Genomic DNA, 23916 nt, shown 5'->3' with positions numbered 1-23916 from the left:
CCATCTCTGATCCTACACCTGTCAGCACACCTGCCGACACTATTCCAGCGTCTGGCAGCAGTGCTTCATCACCAAGTTCTGAGTCAGGAGTTTCTCCACCAGATATTGGTGCAGTTAATAATCAGGGAACTATCACTGCACCTGATCACCTACTGCGCCAAAGTACGAACAGCAGGGACACATCTGTCAGAACTGGTAGAGGACGGGGTAGAGGACGTGGAAGAGTACGTAGAGGAGGAAGACATCTACAGCTGTCTCACCTTTCACCAATGCAGTCCCAGCAGCAGAACCTGTGGACAAATCAGCAAAACACAGGAGGTGCAACAAATAATAGTCCACTCTCCCAGGCACCTAGGCAGTGCTCTTGCTGTCACTGGAAGGGGCACACCACCAACAACTGCCTCCGAGATATCGGATGCAATTCCTGCCACAAGAAAGGACATCAGGAGGACCAGTGTCGGAAGAAAAAGGAACTTGACAGACAGGACCACCTGTTTAAAGATCTGCTCTTGGAACAAACCAGCAGGATGCCTGAACTGGTGAACACACTCATACGACACCCACTCAGCTACTCCTATCTCAGCCCAGCAGGTGGTATTGAGCCTTATACAAGATCACAGACCTACATCCCTGCAGCTGCCTCAGTGCCCTACCACTCAAGGGCATGCACCTTACATGCCTTACACACCCACCACCTCAAGCTGACCACATCATGAGGAACCAGTCTATCAGCATCCTGTCAGCCAACATTAGAGGTTTCATTACTAATGTTAGAGAGCTCACACACAGTTTTGTGAATACTCGACGTCCCGACACGATAGCTGTTACTGAAACATTTTTGGACGACAGGACTCCAGAAAATTTTGCAAGAATTGCTGGCTACACCTCATGGATGAGAAGAGACAGGCAAGGGCAAAGAGGTGTTTCTGTGTGCTTCTCTAAGAGTATACATACCCAGTACATTGATGTTGCCATCCCTACTCATCTTGAAATGTTCTTCAAACTATGCATAAATACTAGTACCTCTGTACTAGTATGTGCAATGTACAGACCTCAGTGGCAACATGCAGACCCCATCAACTTCCTAATGGAAAATGTGGCCTCCATTCTGCTACAACACAACTGTCAACATATCATAATTGTTGGTGACCTCAACCAACACCTTATACAGAAGGACTTTGATGACCTTCTTGTAGTATTTGACATGAGAAACTTTGCTGATTTCCCTCCTCACATCTCTGGCTCCTCCCTTGACCCAGTAGTGAGTGATCTGGCAGAAGGTATAGTTACTTGTCAGCCCCTCGGCTACGTTGGATCATCTGACCACAAGGCTGTTTTTACGACACTTAAGATCCCAACAAAACGAGGTGAGGAGTCCACACGCACAACCTGGCTATTGGAAAGAGGTAATTGGGCAGCCAGCCCTTTGCTCTGAGCTCGCTACCGCCGATTAGAATGCTCTTCTCCAAGGGGGATGTTGACAACCATGTGAAAGCCTTCACTGGACACATCCTTAATCTACAACAAGAACACATTCCTCACCGGCAATATGTGACGAAGCCTACAGATCAGCCTTGGTTTGGCTTTCGTTGTAGAGAGGTTACTACTGCTAAGTACAAGGCATGGCGAAGGTATAAGAGACATCCTACTACCTATAGCAGGAACTTGCACATGCAAGCCTGAAGGCATATGGGTGAAGTTCAAAAGTGGGCCATTGCTAAATGGGAGGTGGACACAAAAAGAAAGCTAGCATCAGGTAGGGTAGGCTCCAAAACCTGGTGGTCCCTGGTCAAGGACAGACAAGGTTATCTGCCTGATGAACTCATTCCACCTCTAAATCGGCAGGATGGGACCACCTCTACTAGTAGTCAAGAGAAAGCGGACCTCTTTGCAGAACACTTTGCTACCAAAATGCAAGTTCGTTGGCTAGCTGCAAGAACCGTATCAAAACTGTCAGTGGTGACAATAAGGCAGGAGGTGCATTTCCTTCTTAAATTGCTTGACCAAGAAAAGGCTGTGGGCCCAGACAAGTTGAGCCCAAGATTGCTGAGAAGATGTGCAGACCAGCTAGCAACACCTTTAACTCACATCTTTCAGCACTACCTAGTACAGTGTAAATGGCCTTCTCTCTGGAAAGAGGCAAATGTAGTCCCTGTTCACAAAAAGAAGAGCAGAGCAGAAATCAGCAACTACAGACCAGTGTCACTCCTGTCAATCACTGACAAGCTCCTTGAGACAATAATCTCAAGACAAATGACAGTTTTTTGACTACCACTCACTACTTTGTGACCGTCAATATGGCTTTAGGAAAGGTTACTCTGCTGTTGATCTATTGTTAAACCTCTCCACTAAGTGGCACCAGTCACGGGATGAATCCAAAGTCAGCTGTGTGGTAGCATTTACATTGCTGGTGCTTTCGACCGGGTGTGACACCAGGGCCTGTTAGCAAAACTGCAAGCTCTGGGAATAGCAGGCTCTACGCTATGTCTCCTCAGTGATTACCTCCATGGTAGATCTCTAAGGGTAGTTCTCAATGGAACGGAATCAGCAAGACATCCTATTGGAGCAAGTGTTCCACAAGGAAGCATGCTGGAACCATTGTTAAAGAATGTCTACTTCGATGACCTTCTTCATCTCATCCCAGAATCCCATGCATATGCAGACGACTGTACACTCGACTTTCACTTATCCAAGAGAAGAAATGCCAGTTGTTCTAAGCTACATCAATCACCAGCTAAGAGCTGTATCAGCTTGGGGAAATAGATGGCAAGTAACATTTGCACCTGAGAAAACACAAATGTGATGGTCTCTAGGCACCATGACGGTAATGCCGGTGCAGTAGTAAGGATGGATGGGTGTTGGCACCTGGGGAAGAAGTTGATATCCTTGGGGTGAAATTTAACTTCAAACTATGAAGAACCACGTTGTAAATCTTGCAAACAAGGCAGACAGGAAGCTTACAACACTTAGCTGTATCTCGCATCTGCTTGACAGTACGGGTTGCAAAATTCTGTACGAGGCACAAGAACGCTCACACCTTGAGTATGCTCCACTTTCTTGGTTTGCCTGCCCCCCCCCCCTCTCAGTTGCGACTGCATGACAAAGTAGAGAACAAAGCAAGACGTCTGATCTCTCGCCTGGACCAAACCTGGATAGATCTGTCATTTCAGTAGAGCCTTCAACACAGGAGGGATGTGGGTGGCCTTACTGTTATGTACAAGGCCAATATTGTAAAAGTACCACACTTGGATCCACTTCGAGGACAGCGTGAAGCAAGCTTCTGTACCACAAGACGGGCAGAAAACAGCAACTTCACTCTGGCTGTATCCTTCTCCAGAACATCACTTCACCTGAGATCATTTATCCCCAGGATGACTCAAGTATGGAACACATTCGTACAGCATTATGATGTCAACGAGATAAAGTCAGTTGATCAAATGCAAATGCTGGCCCACAGATGACTAAAACTTCATCCTGTTCCCTACTTGTATGTCTCATAACAATAAAAATGCTTTCAAATGAGCTGATGTAGGTAACAGCTTTTAGCTTGTCAATAAAGCTAGGGATCCTTAACCTGTAAATAGCTTGTCAACAAAGCTAGGGATTCTTAACCTGTAAATAGCTTGTCAATAAAGCTAGGGATCCTTATTTTGTATTTTCGAATTGAATCGAGGACGACGAGAGCTGTCGTAAGATGGGAAGGAAGAAGGATAAGGAAGGATGGAAATAACTGGAAAAGGATGGTGAGGAGGGGAAGAGGAGGAATCAAGGCAAGTGGCCTTGTCAAACCCCGTATAAAAAAAAAAAAAGACAGAGAGAGAGAGAGAGAGAGAGACAAGGGAGGAAGGAAGAAAGGTCACTGGGTCTACCTAGCATGGGCCAGTAAGTCTACTGCAGTACTCTCACACATACATACCATAAGGATAGGAGAATGGTCTGATCCATTGATGACTTTCCCAGCAGCTAGAGAGGTTGCATCTCTCTCCCACAACCATTTTGTGACTGCCACATCATCAGCTGACTTTGAACCATCTACTTCCACAACAGACACTGGCAGGACCACACTAAAGTCGCCACCAGCATTGGCCTTCGGGGGTACATTTTTATCTGTAAGATGACATACAGGGTATTGTTAATACAATGTAGTAACTGTCTATTCCTGTTAATATTTCAGGAAAAGTACAAGATATATATCAATTATAACAAGTGGTATACAGTAATTAATTTCCTTAAAAGATATCAACTGGTGTTAAATCCATATTAACAAGTTACTGTATTGCACAAAATGTGAATATACTATTACTAACCTTGTATTACTGTAACTGTGACATTATCAGTAGTATTCTTAGTGGGATCATCCCCATTCCATGCTGTCAGTTCAAATGTGTACTTTCCTTTGGTTAGTCCTGAAATATTCACTTTTACCTCATCTGTCTTTAAGAAATGTGCAGTATTTGGACCACTGAAATATTTACCAACATGATGTTAATAACTTCATCTATATTATGACAAATAAAATGTTTTACTAAAAAATAATTTATTAGTGTATACAGGAAGATCTCAATTTGCATGTGAGTTCATTCCTGGAAAACATACAAACTGAATCCCCCACATATTAAATTTCAAGTTACTGCAGTACTGTACAGAATATAGTAAAATAGAAGTTGTAAGTAAGGGAGATGAGAATGCACATATGATGGGGGATAAGTTATGGAAAAGTGGGTTTCAGGAACATTAGTTAATGGTCTGTTGCTGAAGAGGTGGTGAGAGACACATTCTGAGGGCAAGAGTAACATGACTGATTTTACTGGACTCTCCAACACAGTATTTCCTTTACCCTCCTCTCCTGTTTTCATTTCTCACTCTCTCTTGAAGTACCTTTAATTTGTCTTTGATAATCATATCACTCTGCCTAAATACCTCTCTCTCTACTGGCTTTTTTTCTTAACCCTTTCAGGGTTTCGGCCGTACTAGTATGGCTTACGCACCAGGGTTTTTGACGTACTAGTACGCCTAAATTCTAGCGCCCTCAAATCTAGTGAGAGAAAGCTGGTAGGCCTACATATGAAAAAATGGGACTATGTGGTCAGTGTGCGCAATATAAAAAAAATCCTGCAGCACACAGTGTGTAATGAGAAAAAAAAACTTTGACCGTGTTTTTGGATTAAAACAGCGACTTTGCACTGTATTTTCATATGGTATTTATTGTTGTATTCTAGTTTTCCTGGTCTCATTTTATAGAATGGAAAACATATACAGAAACTGAGATGATTTTGACTGGTTTTACAAAGAAAACTACCTTGAAATTGCACTCAAAGTAGCAGAAATGTTTGATTTTTACCAAAGTTCAAAAGTAAACAAATCATGCTATGCGTCCAATACACGTCAACAGGTCAGTCTAATATTCTTTCACAAGTGCGCTGATAATATTTATACCATTTCTACACCAATGCAGTAGTCTGCACAACAGTAAATCTTCTATTTTTTGTGAGAATAAAAATTCAAAGTGGAAAGCAAAAGAATATAAGAGGGGCATGGGGATATGACTAATGAACAGAGGAAATGTTATTTTAGTGCCAGGAATGTCTTTCTTGTTTATTCTGGACCCTATTCGAAAATTGTCATCTTTTGAAATTTGTGTGAAATTGGCAAAATTGCTAAATTCTGACCACTGCACTGGATAGTTGAAATCGGTACATGGGTAGTTTCTTGTGCTCATTCGATAGAAAAAATGGAGTTCTAGTGAAATAGTTATGATTTTGTCGACAAGTACACTGGAATTGGGTGAAAATAGGGCTCAAAGTGGGCAAAATCGCCGATGCATAAACATCGTTGAGACCGCTAACTTCACGAGAGCATAATTCTGTAAGTTTTCCATCAAATTTCATACTTTTGGTGTCATTATGATCGGGAAAAGATTCTCTATCTTTTCAAAAGAAAAAATATTTTTTTTTTTTTTTTTAAATTTGGCCGACCCTGAGAACAAGTCTCTGAGAGGGCCTGTCGACCCTGAAAGGGTTAAAGATGAGCTTTCTCAGTCATTTTGTTCTATCTAGGCTGGAATATTGCTACACACTAACAGCACCTTTCAAGGCAGGTGAAATTGCTGACCTAGAAAATGTACAGAGAACCTTTATGGCACACACAACTGCGATAAAACACCTAAATTACTGGGAACACTTGAAGTTCCACAACCTGTACTCCCTTGAATGCAGGCAGGAGAGATACATGATTATATACAACTGGAAAATCCTAGAGGGAGTAGTACTAAGCTTTCACATGATAATCACTCCTTATGAAAGCAAAACACTTGGCAGATGATGGAACATCCCCACAATGAAAAACAGGGGTGCCACTAGCACGATAATACACAACACAATAAGTGTCAAGGTCCGAAGACTGTTCAGCTGCCTTCCAGCATACATAAGGGAAATTACCAATCGACCCCTAGATGTCTTCAAGAAGGCACTGGACAGGCACCTAAAGTCAGTGCCTGACCAGCTGGGCTGTGGTGCATATGTAGGGTTGCATGTGGCAAACAGTAACAGCCTGGTTGATCAGGCCCTGATCCACCATGAGGCCTGGTCACAGACTGGGTCACAGGGGCATTGACCCCCAAAACCCTTTCCAGGTATACTCCAGGTATTATTTCCTCTTGTCTTTTATTTATGAATGCAATCAACATGGATCATCTTTGGTCCCTCCTGTATATTCCTGCTTTACAGCACCCACCCCTGTCCATCTGCCTCCTCCAAACCCAATCCATTCATGTATACTATCTCATAAATAATTTCTATCATAATGATTACTCCACAACGAAAATTATTTGTAATATTAATATATTAACATGGAGGCACAAAGTATTCACTCTGAAGGAAGGGTGGGCATGTTACAATTTAGAGAGTCATTTGAACTTTGATGCTCATGGACTTTGGGCAAAATAGCTATAGAAAGAACGATGGTGAATATATTTTCTTTAACACACCAGTCGTCTTCCACTGAGGCAGGGTGACCTGAAAAAAGAAACAAAAGTTTTTCCTTCTTCCTTGCTTTTAGGTCACCCTAACCTGGTGAGAGATGTCCAGTGTAGTAAAATCCTTTTATAGTATATAATATGTAAAGCAGATCCCCGGATAACGTAATTAATCTGTTCCAGATAGAGTGTCTTATACCAAATCTGAGTTAATCCGAATTAATTTTCCCCATAAGAAATAACGGAAATCTAAATCAGTTTCAGACACCCAAAAGTATTAAAAAAATGTTTTCTACATAAAATATACATTTACCTACACAGAAAACAATGATACATGAAGAATAAAACAATAATAACATCACACTTACCTTCACTTAAGACATGGTGATATATGGAAGACGGGAGAGGATGGAGGAGTTTATAATTGTTTGGAAGGGAAATCCCACTCCATAAAGACTTCAGGTACCGAGTCCTTATCCTGGGTTACTTCCCTCCTTTGTTTTTTAATGCCACTAGGACCAGCTTGAGAGCCACTGGACCCCTGTCGCTCAAAAAAGTTTTCGAGAGAGGTCTGTTTCTGGCGTATGTTAGGAATTGTGTTGGGAGACACAAGATAGTCCTTCAATAGGACACTAATATCAGCTCTTCGGCTTATTTATCTAGCACAATTCATCTAATATGACATAATAAACAATATTAATAACATAGAAATATGACATACTCTAGAATGAATAAAATACGTCATTAAGTATGCCAAGAGTGTTGCTGTGTTGATTTTGGGTGTAGAAGGGCCACTGAGACATAAGCCATACATGGTGGTGGAGGCGGCAGTAGTGGTAGAGACTAGAGACGGTGGTGTTGTCAGTTGCCCTATGTAACTCCAACAACATTGGAAGAGTTAGGTTTGTGCTTGCCTTTTTCTATCAATTAATTGCTTAACTTACTTGCTATAGTTAATACTACACTTTATCACTGGCTGTTTCTATAGCCTTTATAGACTCCTGATGCTTTAGTATCGTGCATATTGCAGAATCACTGAAAAAGGCACCTTCTCCCCTCTCTCTCAGCCCTTTACCAAAGGGTTGGCTGGCACTAGAAGCTTTCTTTGGGCCTTTGGTGGCTTATTTAGCAGTTACAAGCACTAAAAAGAATGGAATAATACAAAATGTCTCGTATGAACGCATGGGATCATCCTCACTGGCTGGTAAACAATGGCACACTAGGCAGCTCAGGCCATGACACGAATGACTTATACCGAGTTCAATGATGTTCACCGAGCCAATATTTTGACGCAAAAACGTTACTTATTCCGATGACGTCTTAATCCAGGGGTCCACTATATTTTTTAACTTTTTGTAAAAATACATGTAATAATTTTTAGTTATTGTTATTTTGGTACAGCCTCTCCCCATTTAGTGATGTACTCATTTACTGACCACTTGGGCTTATGACCAGCTCTCCAACCAGCGCTGATCTTCTCTATTCTGTTTATTACAGTATACTACTGTATACACATTTAAAAATATACCAGAAATGTTATAAAACTTGCAAAGGTGACATTAAAAACATATCTAAAATTGGTTAACACAAACCCACTACCAGTATAGTATGCTCCTTGCTTAACGACCAGTTCGCTTGCCAACCTCCTCTTAGGAATGGAACCCCCGTCATTAAGTGAGGAGAGGCTGTATTATTATTATTATTATATGAATTACCTTTACATACATATTTATTTAATCATCTTTGTTTCTACTAAGCCACATAAATTCTTATCACATACAATATACTGACAATTCTCATCACACACTATATATTCCTGGGTCAAATTATCTTAAAAGTTCACACACATTTATGAAGGTGAAGTTTAACTGCACAACCTGCCTCCCTTAGTCACCCTTTATAGTGTTCATTAACTACATGATGTATTCCTATTCTTAATCCATGGGTTATCAATAAGGTTTCTACAACTAGGAAGAGAATAGTATAAGCCAGAAAATAATAATAATTCAAAGACTCGTATGATGTTTTACTCACTGTGGGACTAATAATAATAATAATACAAATACTCCTCACTTAATGACCTACTTGTTTAATGACCGCTCAGATTTATGACCAGCTCTCTGACTGGTGTACTCAAGTGTATTTTACTTTTTTATTTTTTTTTAATGCTAAGTTCTAATTTTAATATATAAAAAATGTTATAAATGGTGCAAAGGTGACATTACAACAATATCTCAAGATGGTTGACACAAACCCACTACCAGTATACAGCTAGCCCTCCACTTTTGTGAGTTCCATTTTTGTGAGCTTTGAAAATTCACGAATGCCCAGCCGTCCAATCATATTTACCAAACAAATGCAGGAAAAAAGTACGGGAAAACACTTTCTGCCATGTCCCTACTACCCTCCCTCTTACCCCCTCAGCCGGCAGCTCGCCACTCACTCAGTCATTGTCCAGTTACTGTTCATGTTGGTCGTGTCCAGTTACTGTTCATGTCCTACTGTACACATGTGTTTGTGTGGTGGTGCAAGTATGGCCCCCAAGCAAGCAGCAACCACTACTGATGAGCCAACCCCTAAGTGCACAAAGAAAGTCATGAATCTGGAGGAGAAGGTGAAATTGCTAGACAAGTGTAGGGCAGATTATTCAAGCAATTCTGCCATTGGAAAATTATTTAATGTAAACAAAAGCACAGTGCACTCTATCAAGAAAAATGAGGCAAAGATAAGGGTGGCACTAGCATCTACAGCTCCTCCCTCAGCCAAGCAGGTGTCACAAAACCCAGGGCAAGCGATGAGAATGACAGCACAGCTCAAACAATTTTTGTACGACATAGATCCATCGATGCTGAGGGCTTTGAAGGTGATGAGCGACACTGATAGGAGCATAATTCCCTACAAAACTTTGTTTGTAGATATGAAGAGGAAACAATCTCAGTTGCCCATCACAATGTTCTTCACAAGGAAGCCTGCCACTACCCCTGCTGCTACCCCTACTGCCTCACCTGAACCTCAACCCGTCGCAGAATCTGACTCCGTTGTTAACTCTGACTCTAGCGATGTCCGTAGTGATGCTGGCAGTGAAGAGTTAGAACCCATACACTAGACTCACCATGTCATGCAGTTACACTCCATATAATCACCTCCATTCAACTGTCATCAGTAGCTGCATGGCTGACTATCATCACCATCATTATCGTCATTGTCATCATCATCACAAGTCGTCAGAGTTCATCTGCCTAACCTTACGAGTTGTGAGTGTTTGTTCATTGTTATTAAACCATAACATATACTGTATATACAATATTTTACGATGTTTTCACGTGCTTTATGATTGTTTGTGGGTCAACAAGTTAAGGAAGCAGTATTATCAGGCTAAGTAAATGCTATTATTATATTTCCCTACAATATATTTGCGCATCAAAACATTTGCGAACGCTACAGTACAGTATTATATTTCCCTACATCATATTTGCGCACCAAACATTGGTGAATTTTCAATTTCGCAAGGTTCTTGATTCCCTAACCCTTGCGAATGTGGAGGGCCCCCTGTAGTATGCTTCTCGCTTAATGACCAATTTGCTTCCTGACATACTCTTAGAAACGGAACTCAGTCATTAAGTGGGAGTACCTGTAATAGTTTTAAAACTCCACTATGAATTAAACATTGTATAATAAACATTTTTTCCCTGTTTAATATGTTTTTGAGTTACCATTTGTAAGTTTGATGACATACCTGATCTGTTTCCAAAGCCAGTGAGTTGTCATAGTATTATCTGTACTGTGGGTTCCATCAAGCATTACTGTTGTGTTAGGCAGCACAATCTGAATGTCTTCTCCAGCATTTGCTAAAAATGTCATACATTATCTATACAGTATGGCCATGCATCAAAATTTTGTGCATATTAGTTTATTTTCTTCTGGTATTTATTTAATGAAAAGTATTCTTAAAATAAAGATATTTAGTATAATGAAATATTTAATATTATAAAGACTAATTCAAACAAAAACACGTTTTTAATAAATATAATGTTACCACACAATCAATTATAGAATGTTTAGTAACCAGCTTCAAATTCTATTATTAATATTAACCTTAAAGATAAGATGAGCACAAGATACCCCACAGAATTAGCTAACATACCTTTTGGTGCAGCAAGGTTTGGCTTTTGTACATAAACATAGACTGAAGTATTAGAAGACTGGCCAATGCTATCAGCTACACGAAGTATAAACTGATAGTGACCTTCCTCCAAATTACTTAGATGCAAAAATGGGGTTCTCGTGTCCTGAAGTAAAATGATTTCAAATAGTCAAAGTACAAAATCTTTACAAACTGCATCATCTAACATAAGAAAATACAGTAGGACCCTCATATCTGCAGGGGATACAGTCCAAGGACCGAAACCGTGGATAGCAGCAAACTCTATATGTAAGTCCTATAAATACCTATTATAAGGTTTGATAAATTATGCACAATAAGTGGAGAATTATCACTTTTTTACTGATGGGAGGCACTTCATGGCTTCTCTTAGGCTTTGAAGAACTGCCAGCTTCTCTACTTTTTGGGCCATTATTATGCAAAATTAATAGGTAATTTTTGGGCCACAGTAAACCATGAATAACTGAAATCGTGGATACCGAAATAATGGATACAGGGGTTCTACTGTATGCCTACAATTCTCAAAACATCAGAAGATGGGATTCTATAAGAGCTGATTATATCAATTTTATGTGAAAATGATTAAAGAAAAATTACATCAATCATTTCTTACACTTAACTAATATTTTTTAATGCAGCAATATTCCCATAATTCATTATGATGTCATCATCACATGGCAATTTCTGAATTAACAAGAGTAATATTGATACAGATCTTTCATATTTTTAACTTTTATTATCATGCAACCTAATCAAGAGTTCATTACCTTTGTAAATTATGAGTTCATTACCTCTGTAACTTGCTCAGCTATCAAAACTTTGGGGTCCAGTCCCTGGACCAATTATGTACCTCTGTAATCTTTTGACTACTGTCCACAGGATGGGTATGGGGTGCATAATAAACATATTAAACTAAAAACTAACTTATACAAATAACATATATGAACTATACGGTCCCATCTGGAGTATTCACACCAGTTAAGAAAACAGACATTCTGCTAACTCAGAAACTTTAACAAATTCTTTGCAATACATTAATTTAAGTTTTTTGTAAGGTAACATATGCTAATTAGTTGTCCAGTTCAAAATGATGCGTATGTAAAAAAAAATTTTTAACACACCAATCGTCTCCCATTGAGGTAGGATGAAAGAAAGCTTATTCAGTGTCATTCATTCAATTGCTGTCTTGCCAGAAGTGTGTTGACATCACAATTCAGATGACCCTCACCCCTCCTTCAGAGTATAGGCACTATACCTCTTATCTCCATTCCCAAGTCCAGCTCACATATTTCTCCTTAATCCCTTCAAAAATGTTACCTTGCTCACACTCCAGTCAAGTCAAAAAAAAAAAAAAAACTGTTTTCATTCAATCTGATCCTACAAGTTCACAAAAACGTGTTTGATGTTCACACCCCTAGTACTCAAAACCTCCTTTACTCCCTCCCTGTAACCCTTCCTGGAATCATTCCCAACCCCTCCTTTCTTCCACTCAAGATTTACATACCTTCTTAATCATCCTACTCTGCTCCATCCTCTCTAAATGCTCAAATACAACCTGCCCCAACAACCCCTCCTCAACCCTCTGATGCTGTAACTGAAATGCAGCAAGCAACATTCTCCAAATACTCAACCCAAAAGCTTTCTTATTTGTAATCCTTAAAATTTACACGTTTTATGTATAAGATGTAAGATGCCTAAAGAAAAAAACAAGATCATGGACACTTAACAGAAACTGAACTTTTCTGAAGAATAACTTACCCTATTAAAATATCAATGATTCACAATTTTTATCATTATCTATAGACCATACAACTCAGTCATATGTAAAATGGGTAGATTCAGAGGCTTTCTTCTACTTGCAAATATGACAAATCATGAACATATTTACCTGCATGTCCACTGCTTTACCAGAATCTTTAGGGCCCTTAGTCCATTCCCATTCTTCAATACCATGATCATCAGTGCTTGTGTTCCCATACAAGATTATTTCTGTCTGCAATAAAATTTTCTTGATTAGCATGACATGAAAATTTTTGTTCAATCATTTATTAAACAACTTACCATCATTATATTTACAGCAGCACCTGAAACATTACAATTAATGAGTTGGATCAATAATTTACAGTATATTTGAAGCAATGTTTTCTTGCATATTTTGAATGAAATCCTATAGTTATTGAGTTTTCCATACAGGGGTCCTGCATCAGGAAAAAAAATTAACATTGTAAAAAAAAAAAAAAATCCACATTTCATGATCAGTTTGCTCCAAAAAATATGAATATACACTCACTATCCGACTTATGACCTGCACAACATACGACCACTTGGCTTACGACTGCACGACCGGCAGCAGGGCTGCCTGACGCAGCAGTATAATGTGATCCTTTATTGACAACATTTCACCCACAAAAGTAGAGGTAGTAGTAGTAGTTATACATGTGGTGGAAAAGTCAGCTGGTACATGAGAAAGAAAGGTTACCAAAGCTATGGCTTGGGTAGCATAAAAAATAGGTTGGGCAAGTGTATAAGGATGGATGGAGTTGAGAGGGCATGTTTCAGTGTCCTGTCTCTATTACATAAGAATTTAAGAAAGGAGAAGCACTGCAGCAGGCCTGTTCATCCAAACTGGCCATATCTTTTATGAAGCAGCACGTATGTGATGGAAGGGTTTACCGTTTTCAAGAGGATTCTCACTAAGACTTCAGAGATGATGAAGCTGCCTTTGTTTTGTTTAATTGTGTTAGAAACAGCGATTAATGCTGAAGAAGTGTGAGAGATCATTTTTCATCATCTCTGAAGTCTTAGTGAGAATCCTCTTGAAAACAGTAAACCCTGCCATCACAAAATTGCTACTACATAAAGGAAATGCCCAGTTTGGGCCAACAGGCCTGCTGCAGTGTTCCTCCTTTCTTATGTTTTTATGTAATAGAGAAGGGACACTGAAACACACCTTCTCAAATCCATCTATATACATTTGCCCAACCTATTTTTTATGCTACCCAAGCCATTGCTTTTGTAACCTTGCTTTCTCGTGTACCAGTCGCAAATGTTCTCGGAAATAAACAACTGTTTGTGTTGTGCACAGTGTTTCTCCTAAACCTTAGATAAAAAGTAAAGTAAAAAATGAAATACAAAAATAATAAAATAAAATCATTACAATAACTATGATGTTGATATACAGGAACCTTCTGGGTAGAAGTGCTGACACAAGCAAGAGAAAGCAGTTGACAAAATGTTCTATTCTTATGTTAATATCAACAATAAGGCTTATTTACCTATCACAATTGATCTATTATGACATAAGACAAAATATCAGATCTAGCACAAGGGAAAACTATAATAGACACTCATAGCTTACAAAAACACTGAAAAAAAGGGGATTTTTTCGGGAAAAAACCATTTCCCCGAGTACTCTGGAATGCGCGTGCTTTCTGCTATTATCTCAAAAGTAAGTTGTTCACCTATTTTGTGAAAACCAATCAATAATAATGAACAGTTTAACCCCTTCAGGGTCCAAGGCCAAAATCTGTAGTAGTGCTCCAGTGTCCAAGAAATTTAAAAAAAAAAAAAAAAAAAATATTTTTCTTACAGAATTAACCCTTTGACTGTCGCAGCCGTATATATACTTCTTACGAGGTACCGTGTTTGACGTATATATACTCATAAATTCTAGCGGCTTCAAATCAAGCAGGAGAAAGCTGGTAGGCCCACATGTGAGAGAATGGGTCTGTGTGGTCAATGTGCACCATATAAAAAAAATCCTGGAGCATGCAGTGCATAATGAGAAAAAAAAACTCCGATCGTTTTTTTTAATTAAAATGCCGACTTTGTGGTCTATTTTCATATAGTATTTATGGTTGTATTCTCGTTTTCTTGGTCCCATTTGATAGAATGGAAAACATATTATAGAATTAGAGGTGATTTTGATTGATTTTACTATAAAAAGAACCTAGAAATGGAGCTCAAAGTACGGGAAATGTTTGATTTTTGCCAATGTTCAAAAGTAAACAAATGATGCCATTGTCCAATAAATGTCCAACTAGCCATTCTAATATGCAGTCATGAATGGGTTGATGTTATTTATACAATTATTACAGTATTGCAGTAGTCTGCATAATAGTAAGTCTTCTATTTTTTGTTTGAATAAAAATTCAAAATAGAAAGCAAGAGTAATATCAGAGGGGCCTGGAGACATGACTGATGAACAAAGAAAATGTTATTTTAGAGCCAGGAATGTCTGCATTGTTCATTCTCGACCTTCGCGAGAGCATAATTCCGTCAGTTTTCCATCAAATTTCGTTTTTTTGGTGTCATTACAATCGGGAAATGATTCTCTATCATTTCATAAGAAAAAATATATATTTTTTTTTTAAATTTTGCGACACCAGGAGACACCTCAGGATTGGGGGTTGCGACAGTCAAGGGGTTAAAGAGTATATTTTTGTGAAGGTAATAAGACAAAAAAAAAATTTCTGATCAGTACTTACCGAGATACAGTGCCACGAAGTTGACCCCAAATGACGTGGTGGTGGCAACAGCGACGATTTCCACACACGCACATTACTTTGTTTACCGTTTTTTGTAGTTTTTTCTTTACTTTTCAAATTTTTTCTTTTCCTACTAACATTTGGGGCCTGAGAGACCAATACTGTATATAATGTATATATATAAACTCATTGTATTGAACACAATAACTGCACTAAAGTTATTATCATATTATTGTTTACCACTGTTGTTTATTACAATAAAAATGCACAAATCTTGTACAATACTAATTAATGTTCTATCACATATTTACAATCACTGGACATGGTTTTAGAACTGCTGGAGCTTGTGGAACTCCATGAAACAAGGCACCATGCACAGAGGTACCTTACATTCTTCACACATAAACTGAGTGTCTTTGCGTCTTTGTTGCCGTCGTTTTGTTTGTGCACAGACGATGCATCTCTTCTGAGCAAATTTCTTCTGAGTTGAAGGATGCTGTATTATGAAATGATCACCTTCCCTCCTCAAATGTTTGGGTATATTCTGAGGAGTTCGAGGACCTTGTTGTATAGCATATGTTGTTACCTGGTACTTCATGATGAGTTGTCTGACAACAGACAAACAAAATTCACCATACGGTGGTCTGTTGCCAGACTTCATTTGGTACATATTATATGCATTGAGCATTGAAATGTCCATGAGATGGAAGAAAAGTTTCATGTACCACTTGTAACTTTTACGAACACAATCAACAAAGCCAATCTGCATATCACATTTGTCAACCAAGCGCATGTTTTGTGTATAATCAATCACTGTCGCTGGTTTTTGAATACGTTCATTAGTCACTCGATCAACTGTCTGGCATTTCATTACGGTGAATGGTTGTCAACAATGTGACATCTCGTTTGTCATGCCACCGTAATGCCATGATGTCATTGGCAGTAAACACCTGCACGTCATCACCACGAGCACCTGCGTTGAGCCTGGGCATATGTTTACAATTAGAACGCACTGTGCCACACACATCTGTCTTGTTCACTCGCAAGAAATCACTGAGTAATGGGCTTGTGTACCAGTTATCAGTATATAATGTATGCCCCTTACCAAGATAACATCTTGGTATTTTTCAATGTTTTACTTCCCGTGTATACAACTATATCCAATACCAGGCCACTGTCACAGTCACAGAGTACAAACAGTTTTATACCAAAGCATTTCCTCTTGCTCGGTATATACTGCTTGAATGACAGCCTACCTTTGAACAAAATCAAAGACTCGTCAATTACAAGATTCTTGAATGGATAAAAGTACATGCTGAACTTTTGTTTGAGATACATAAAAACATTTCTCATCTTGTATAACCTGTCACTTCTGTCAGGCCTGGTTTTGTCAGAGAAGTGCAACATACATAACAGTAAGATAAACCTGTTCACTGGTATGATTTCACTGAAGACCGGGGTAGAAATTAGCCGATCTGTGGACCAGTATGCTTTTATATTATGCTTATAGACATGAGGCATAAGCATCATTGTTGCAAAAAGCAAATACATTTCTGCAACAGTCGTCTCTTTCCACCGGTGTAGTCTTGACTGTGGTGATAGGATCGTATTTGCCATGGTGTACTCAAAATACTTATTACTTTCCCTGACAATAGTTTCCATCAATGGCTGGTCAAAGAATAGTTCAAAGAATTCCAGTTCATTTGCAGTGTTTCCAAGGGGACAAGTTGGTAGAATTCCACTTTGAGAGTCATCAAAGTGGTGGAGCTTGGGAACAAAATTAGGATTTTGCTGCCAATCCCAGATACGGTTTGCTGGTGGATACTGGACATCATAGGCTGGTTGTGCGGGTAGTTGTGGTTGTGGTGAGCTGGTGGCTGATGCTCCGCTTTGTCCTTGGACTGCAGAGTGAGCAGCATGGGTCCCAGCCTGGACTGGTGAGTCTCACACGGCCGTGGCACTACCATCACCACTACCACCATCTACTGATGCCTGTGGTCTATCCATGCCAAGTGTAGCCTTATTATCCTCACTATCACTATCTATACCTGGTGTAGGGCCACGGGATGTACTTCAGGATGTACTCCGTCCCCTGGGCACAGCATAGGGTACACTACCCGAGCGCATGCGGCGGCGTACATACCTACGCTTCACTGGTGAATATGATTCCTCACTATCACTACTCGAATGATCGTCAAGAGCAATAAAATCACAATCCACGTCACTATCATCATCATTACTGAAGTCAGAGGCCTGGCCACGCGAAAATAATAGTATTCCCTTGCGTTAAGGTACAACCGACCGTGACTGACGAGTGCCCACACCAGAGGTAGAAGGCTGAGGATCGCCAGGGTTTTCTGCACTATTATCGATATCCTGGTCATTCCTTTCGGTCACTAACTGATCAAAGCCAAAGAATTCGTCTTCATTTCCACTTCCATCACTGTCAGAACTATCAGATAGGAAGAGGAGAGTCCCAATTTTCCTTGGAGTTAGAGCTGCCTTGCGACGAGGCATGGTGAACAAGGGTAACTGAGCCGGCGTTCCCACAATGCTATGCGGGCGCCTAGATTTTTTGTTTATGGCGCACACCCACCACGCAGACCCTTCTCTCACATGTAGGCCTATGAGCATTTTTGCGCTAAATTTGACAACACTAGAATTTTGGTGTAGATCTATGGTTTGGACACTCAACGTGAAGCCGTAGATCTACAGGACGGACCCTGAAAGGGTTAAACTGATTTCCACAACAAACATGAAAGAATGATTGCTTTATAAGATTAATCCGTAAACTGTCCACACGTAGATATACGTTCACGTGTGGCAGGCTCCGAACGTAGATCAACGTTTTATTTTTCATTCCTTCAATATTGGTGCTATAAGCCTGAGTTGCCTAGACATGAGAGAATGGACGTGCGCACGGAGTGTGAAAAAAATCAGGGACGCTGGGGTACCGCGTGGTAACACCAATTAGTTTCAGCTCCATCTTGGGTCAACATCATAGCAAACCCCCTTGATTCACCGACGCCTCGGCATATTAACACTACTATTCCCGGAAAGTGATACAGAACACGAGTTTAGTGGTTTTGATTCCGATATAGCCACTAAAGATCAAGGAATTAGTGAAACTTTTGTTGATAACCCAGATGACCCTCAGGCCATGACCTCTGGGGTGGACAGTGTGGCCATACCAGACCCTCAGCCCAGCACTTCTGAGGTGGCCAGTGTGGCTAATGTGGCCAGTGTGGCCACAGTAGACCCTCAGGCCATGACCTCTGGGGTGGCCAGTGTGGACAGTGTGGCCATACCAGACCCTCAGCCCAGCAATTTTGAGGTGGCTAGTGTGGCCACAACAGACCCTCAGCCCAGCACCTCTGGGGTTGCTAGTGTTACTTCCCAAAGGCAACTCCGCAAGAGGAAATTATCATTCTCCATGCGTTATGGTGATGATGATAGTGAAAGTGATATAAGCGAGGATGATGATGAAAACAATTTTATGCCGACAGACAATTTGTCGAGTGAAAGTGATTATCATTTTTTCCCAGTGAAACGTACTTTTAGGCATCATAACCTACGTTCAGGCAGTGTGCCACATGTAGTCGGTGGCAAGGGTCGTGGCAGGTCACGATCCGAAACCCCAGCCACTGATAGTGATAGTGATAATGAAGGTGAATATGCTGGGATGGAGGGAGGGGGGGAGGTTGGCATGGTGCCTGGACCTCGTGGCGCAGTGAGTGGGCAGACAAAGGACCGTCTGGCCCCCTCTCAACCATGTGTTACCTCCACTCCTGTCCTCCCCTCCTGCTCCCCCATGCCCCATGTCACAGGTCCACCCTGCACCATGTGACTGTGAATGGAACCGGACAGAAAGTACACTATTTGTGCCACATCCTTTCAATTTTGATGTCAGTGGAAGTGGCATCATGCCACACTATCCCATCACAAATGAGTCTACAGAGTTAGACTATTTTCATCTCTACTCTGATGAGCCGATAATGAACCTAATTGTTACCCAGACCAACATGTACTACCAATATACAATGGACCACACGGATGTTTCAGAGTCTTCACGACTGTGCAGGTGGAAAGATACAACTGTGGCTGAAATGTATTTATTCCTTGGCACTGTCATGCTTATGCCACACACCTATAAGAACAATATAGCACACCACTGGTCCACAGACCACTTCATCAGTACTCCAGTCTTCAGTGACCTCCTTCCCTGCAACAGATTCACTCTGTTGCTACGAATGTTGCACTTCTCAGACAGGAATATGCCAAACAGAAACGACCTCTTATACAAAATCCGAGAATTGTTTATGTATCTGAAGCAAAAATTCAGTGCCTACTTTTATCCATTCAAGAACATTGTTATCGATGAGTCCTTAGTTCGGTTCAAGGGACGACTGTCATTCAAACAATATATACCAAGCAAACGTAATTGCTTTGGTATAAAACTCTTTGTTATGTGTGACTGTGAAACTGGTCTTGTGTTGGATGTCATTATCTACACAGGAAAAAATACACTCGGCGATACCAGGTGCATGTTGGGCATTTCTGGGGATGTTGTTTGCAAGATGGGGCCATACCTTGGCAAAGGTCATACACTGTTCACAGGCAACTTGTATACAAGCCCTATGCTCGCAGATTTCCTACGTGTGAACAATACTGATATATGTGGAACAATGAGAAGAAGAAAACACACACAAGTGTGACATGATGATAGTGTTTGTTGACTATGTGCGTAGGAGTTGCAAGTGGTATATAAAAGTTTTTTTCCACCTTGTAGACATAGCAATGCTCAATGCCTTCAACATGTATGAAATAAAGACTTGAAAGCGACAATGATATGCATAATTCACCCTCAATATCATCAAGCAGATAGCGAAAAAGTACGATACCACACCTATACCTGTCACTCCACAGCGACCTGTCACCCCACAACAGCGACCTGTCACTCCACAAGAAGAGGGGTCAGTGCCCGACAGAATAATCCCTAACTGTCACTGCCTGGTACCATTACCATCTACTCCAAAGAAGAAGTACTCTCAGAAAAAAGTGCGTTGTGTGTGCTTACACTAAACAGCGACCCCGAGTGCGAAAAGACACACAATACATGTGTCAGCAATGTGGGGTGGCACTCTGTATGAATCCATGCTTCTTGGAGTACCATACAGTGGTTGACTTCTAGAAACATAAATGGGACTTGTTTACATACATATACCTTGTATATATATGTAAACAATAGCATGCGAGTGAACCAGGCCTACAAATTCATTTATCAGTGTGAACGTGTGTGTTTGTGACAGTATGATTACTAATTCAGTACCAAACATTTGTGTCTCAACAAGAATTGGCTATGAAATCAAAAGATCTCCAACAAAACATTATTATCATAACATGAAAACAACAAAAAATGAAAAAGAATTGGCGGTAGTGCTCCATGTTGCCGACACCTCATCATTTAACACCAACCTCGTGGGCTTATATCTCGGTAAGTACTGACCCTAAAATTTTTTTTTATCCTATACCATTTATAAAAATGCACTCTTCAATTTAAAAACAAAAACTACTTTTTTATTTTTCAAAACATTTGGAGTGCTGCACAGGCAAACGTATATCTACGTTTGGACAGTTTAACCCTTTGACTGTTTCCGACGTATAAATACATCTTACGAGCCAATGTTTCTGACGTATTTATACGCACAAATTCTAGCGGCTTCAAATCGCGCGCCAAAGGCCTGGTAGGCCTACACGGGAGAGAATGGGTCTCAGTGGTCGGTGTGCACCCTGTGAAAAAAATCTGGGACCTAGCGGTGCATTGTGGGAACGCCATGTTGTCAGTCCATTTTCACCATGCCTCTCGGTAAGAAGTTCCTCACTCCTCGGCGGATTGGAGGTCTTTTGTTCCCAAGTGATAGCTCTAACAGCGATGAAAATGTCAGTGACAGTGAATTCAAGGGTTTTCAAGTGAGTGTTACCGAAAAAAGTGCCCAGGATAACGTAAATAGTGACGAAAACCCAGATGACCCACAACCTTCGACCTCTGGTGCTGTGCCGGCTTGTTCACATTCACCTTCGCCTGTACCAGGACGAAAGAGGAAACTATTTGGTCGTGTACAACACCCTGATGATAGCAGTGATAGTGATAGTGATAGTGATTTCAAGGTCATTGAAAGCAGTTCTAGTGACAGTGAGAGTGAATATTCCCCAGTGAAGCGCCAGTATGTACGACGTAGCATGCGGTCTGGTAGTGTTTCATATGTTGTTCCAAGGGGAAGGAGAAACTCTGGGAGCACATCCCGTGGCCCAACACCACGACCTGATAGTGAAGATGACGATATTGTAACGATGGGTATGAATGGTGACAGTGAGGGAGGAGGCAGTGGTGGTGATAGTGAGGGTGGCACGGCCCATGTGGCACCATCACCGGGCCACGCTACTAGCCACGCGGCTGACTCAGCAGAACAACCAGCCTCACCCTACCCCACACTGCCACAACCTGCACCACCACAACCTGCACAGCCACAACCACGGTACAATATCCAGACCCCACCAGCAGACCGCATCTGGGATTGGCAGGACGGTGACGAGTTTGTTCCCAGTCCCCATGACTTTGATGAAACACAAAGTGGAATAAAGCCATCTTGTCCACTTGGGAACAATGCCAGTGAACTGGACTGCTTTGAGTTATTCTTCGATGAACCCCTGATGGACATCATTGTCAGGGAAACCAACACATACTGTGAATACACCATGGCAAATACAATTCTCTCACCAAAATCACGGCTACACAAGTGGAAGGAGACAACTGTGGCAGAGATGTACCTGTTTTTTGCCACAATAATGCTTATGCCACATGTGTATAAGCACACTGTCACCACATACTGGACAACAGATCGCCTGATTTCAACTCCAGGTTTTAGTGACATTATAGGTGTCAATCGTTTCCTGATACTGTTGCGTATGTTACACTTTTCAGACAAAACCAGGCCTGACAGAAGCGACAGGTTATATAAGATAAGAAATGTGTTTATGTACCTGAAACAAAAGTGCTGCATGTATTTTTATCCCTTCAGGAAGCTTGTTATTGATGAGTCCTTGATTTTATTCAAAGGAAGACTCTCATTCAAGCAATATATACCAAGCAAGAGGAAACGCTTTGGTATAAAGCTATTTGTACTGTGTGATTGCAGAAGTGGTCTTGTTTTAGATATTATTGTGTACACTGGCAGTAATACTTTGAGAGATACCATGAAGTTATTGGGTATCTCTGGTGATGTGGTTCGAACAATGATGGAACCATATCTTGGTAAGGGGCATATGTTATTTACTGATAACTGGTACACAAGCCCCTTACTCAGTGATTTCTTGCGAGTGAACTTGACAGACGTGTGTGGCACAGTGCGTGGTAATCGCAAACATATGCCAAGGTTCGACGCTGGCACTCGCAGAGGTGAGGTGCAAGCCTTTGCTGCCAATGACATCATGGCATTTCGGTGGCATGACAAACGTGATGTCACATTGTTGACATCAGTTCACACAAACGAAATGGTACCCAGTGGCAGGGACAACAGAGAGACCAATGAACCCATTCTAAAGCCTGCAGCTGTCATGGACTACAACCTCAATATGCGCTTAGTGGACAAATGTGACATGCAGATTGGGTTTGCAGACTGTGTACGCAAGAGTTATAAGTGGTATATCAAACTTTTTTTCCATCTTGTTGATATCTCTATGCTAAATGCTTATAACATATACAAGTTGAAGACCAACAAAACACCAAAATATGGTGAATTTTGCCTGTCAGTAATCAGACAAATAATTGCAAAGTACAAAGGAGCAACTCCTGCAATAGACCAGCGCCCACAGACGTCATCTCGTTTGAGGCCTGGTGATCACTACCCCATACAACTGCCTCCTACTACTGCCAAGAAAAATGCTCAGAAGAGGTGTTATGTATGTATGCATACCACAAAACGCCCACAAACACGCAGAGACACTCGTTTTATGTGTGAGGAGTGTGAAGTGCCCCTCTGCATATACCCATGTTTCAAAGAGTTCCACAAGCTGCAGCAGTTCTAGGAACGTGCTTAGTGACTGTACATATGTATATATATTATGGAACAATAGTAATAAACATTGTTTTGTATTGTTTGTTTGTGTAAACAAAGTGTATACACAAACTAATAGTGATAAAGTTTGTTCTGTTATTGTGTTGTAAATAATGAGTGTATATTTGAACAATGCACCTTACATTGGTCTCACAGGCCACATAAGTTACCTGGAAAAGA

General features: G+C 40.7%; 1 protein-coding gene across 1 annotated transcript in view; it reads right to left on the bottom strand.

Annotated features, from left to right (window-relative positions):
* LOC128689439 (dyslexia-associated protein KIAA0319-like protein) overlaps positions 1–23916 on the bottom strand; it is a 130825-nt gene that overhangs the window by 51907 nt on the left and 55002 nt on the right. The window contains exons 8-12 of the mRNA XM_053777744.2: positions 13024–13128; positions 11118–11262; positions 10710–10821; positions 4308–4462; positions 3917–4107 (exon numbers count right to left, since the gene is read on the bottom strand). Coding sequence (XP_053633719.2) covers positions 3917–4107; positions 4308–4462; positions 10710–10821; positions 11118–11262; positions 13024–13128 — 708 coding nt within the window. The remainder of the gene's footprint in view (positions 1–3916; positions 4108–4307; positions 4463–10709; positions 10822–11117; positions 11263–13023; positions 13129–23916) is intronic.

This window comes from Cherax quadricarinatus, chromosome 18 (assembly GCF_038502225.1).
Source record: "Cherax quadricarinatus isolate ZL_2023a chromosome 18, ASM3850222v1, whole genome shotgun sequence".
Classification (NCBI taxonomy): domain Eukaryota; kingdom Metazoa; phylum Arthropoda; class Malacostraca; order Decapoda; family Parastacidae; genus Cherax; species Cherax quadricarinatus.
The sequence above is the reverse complement of the archived record's forward strand: the minus strand, read 5'-3'. Positions and strand labels throughout refer to the sequence as shown.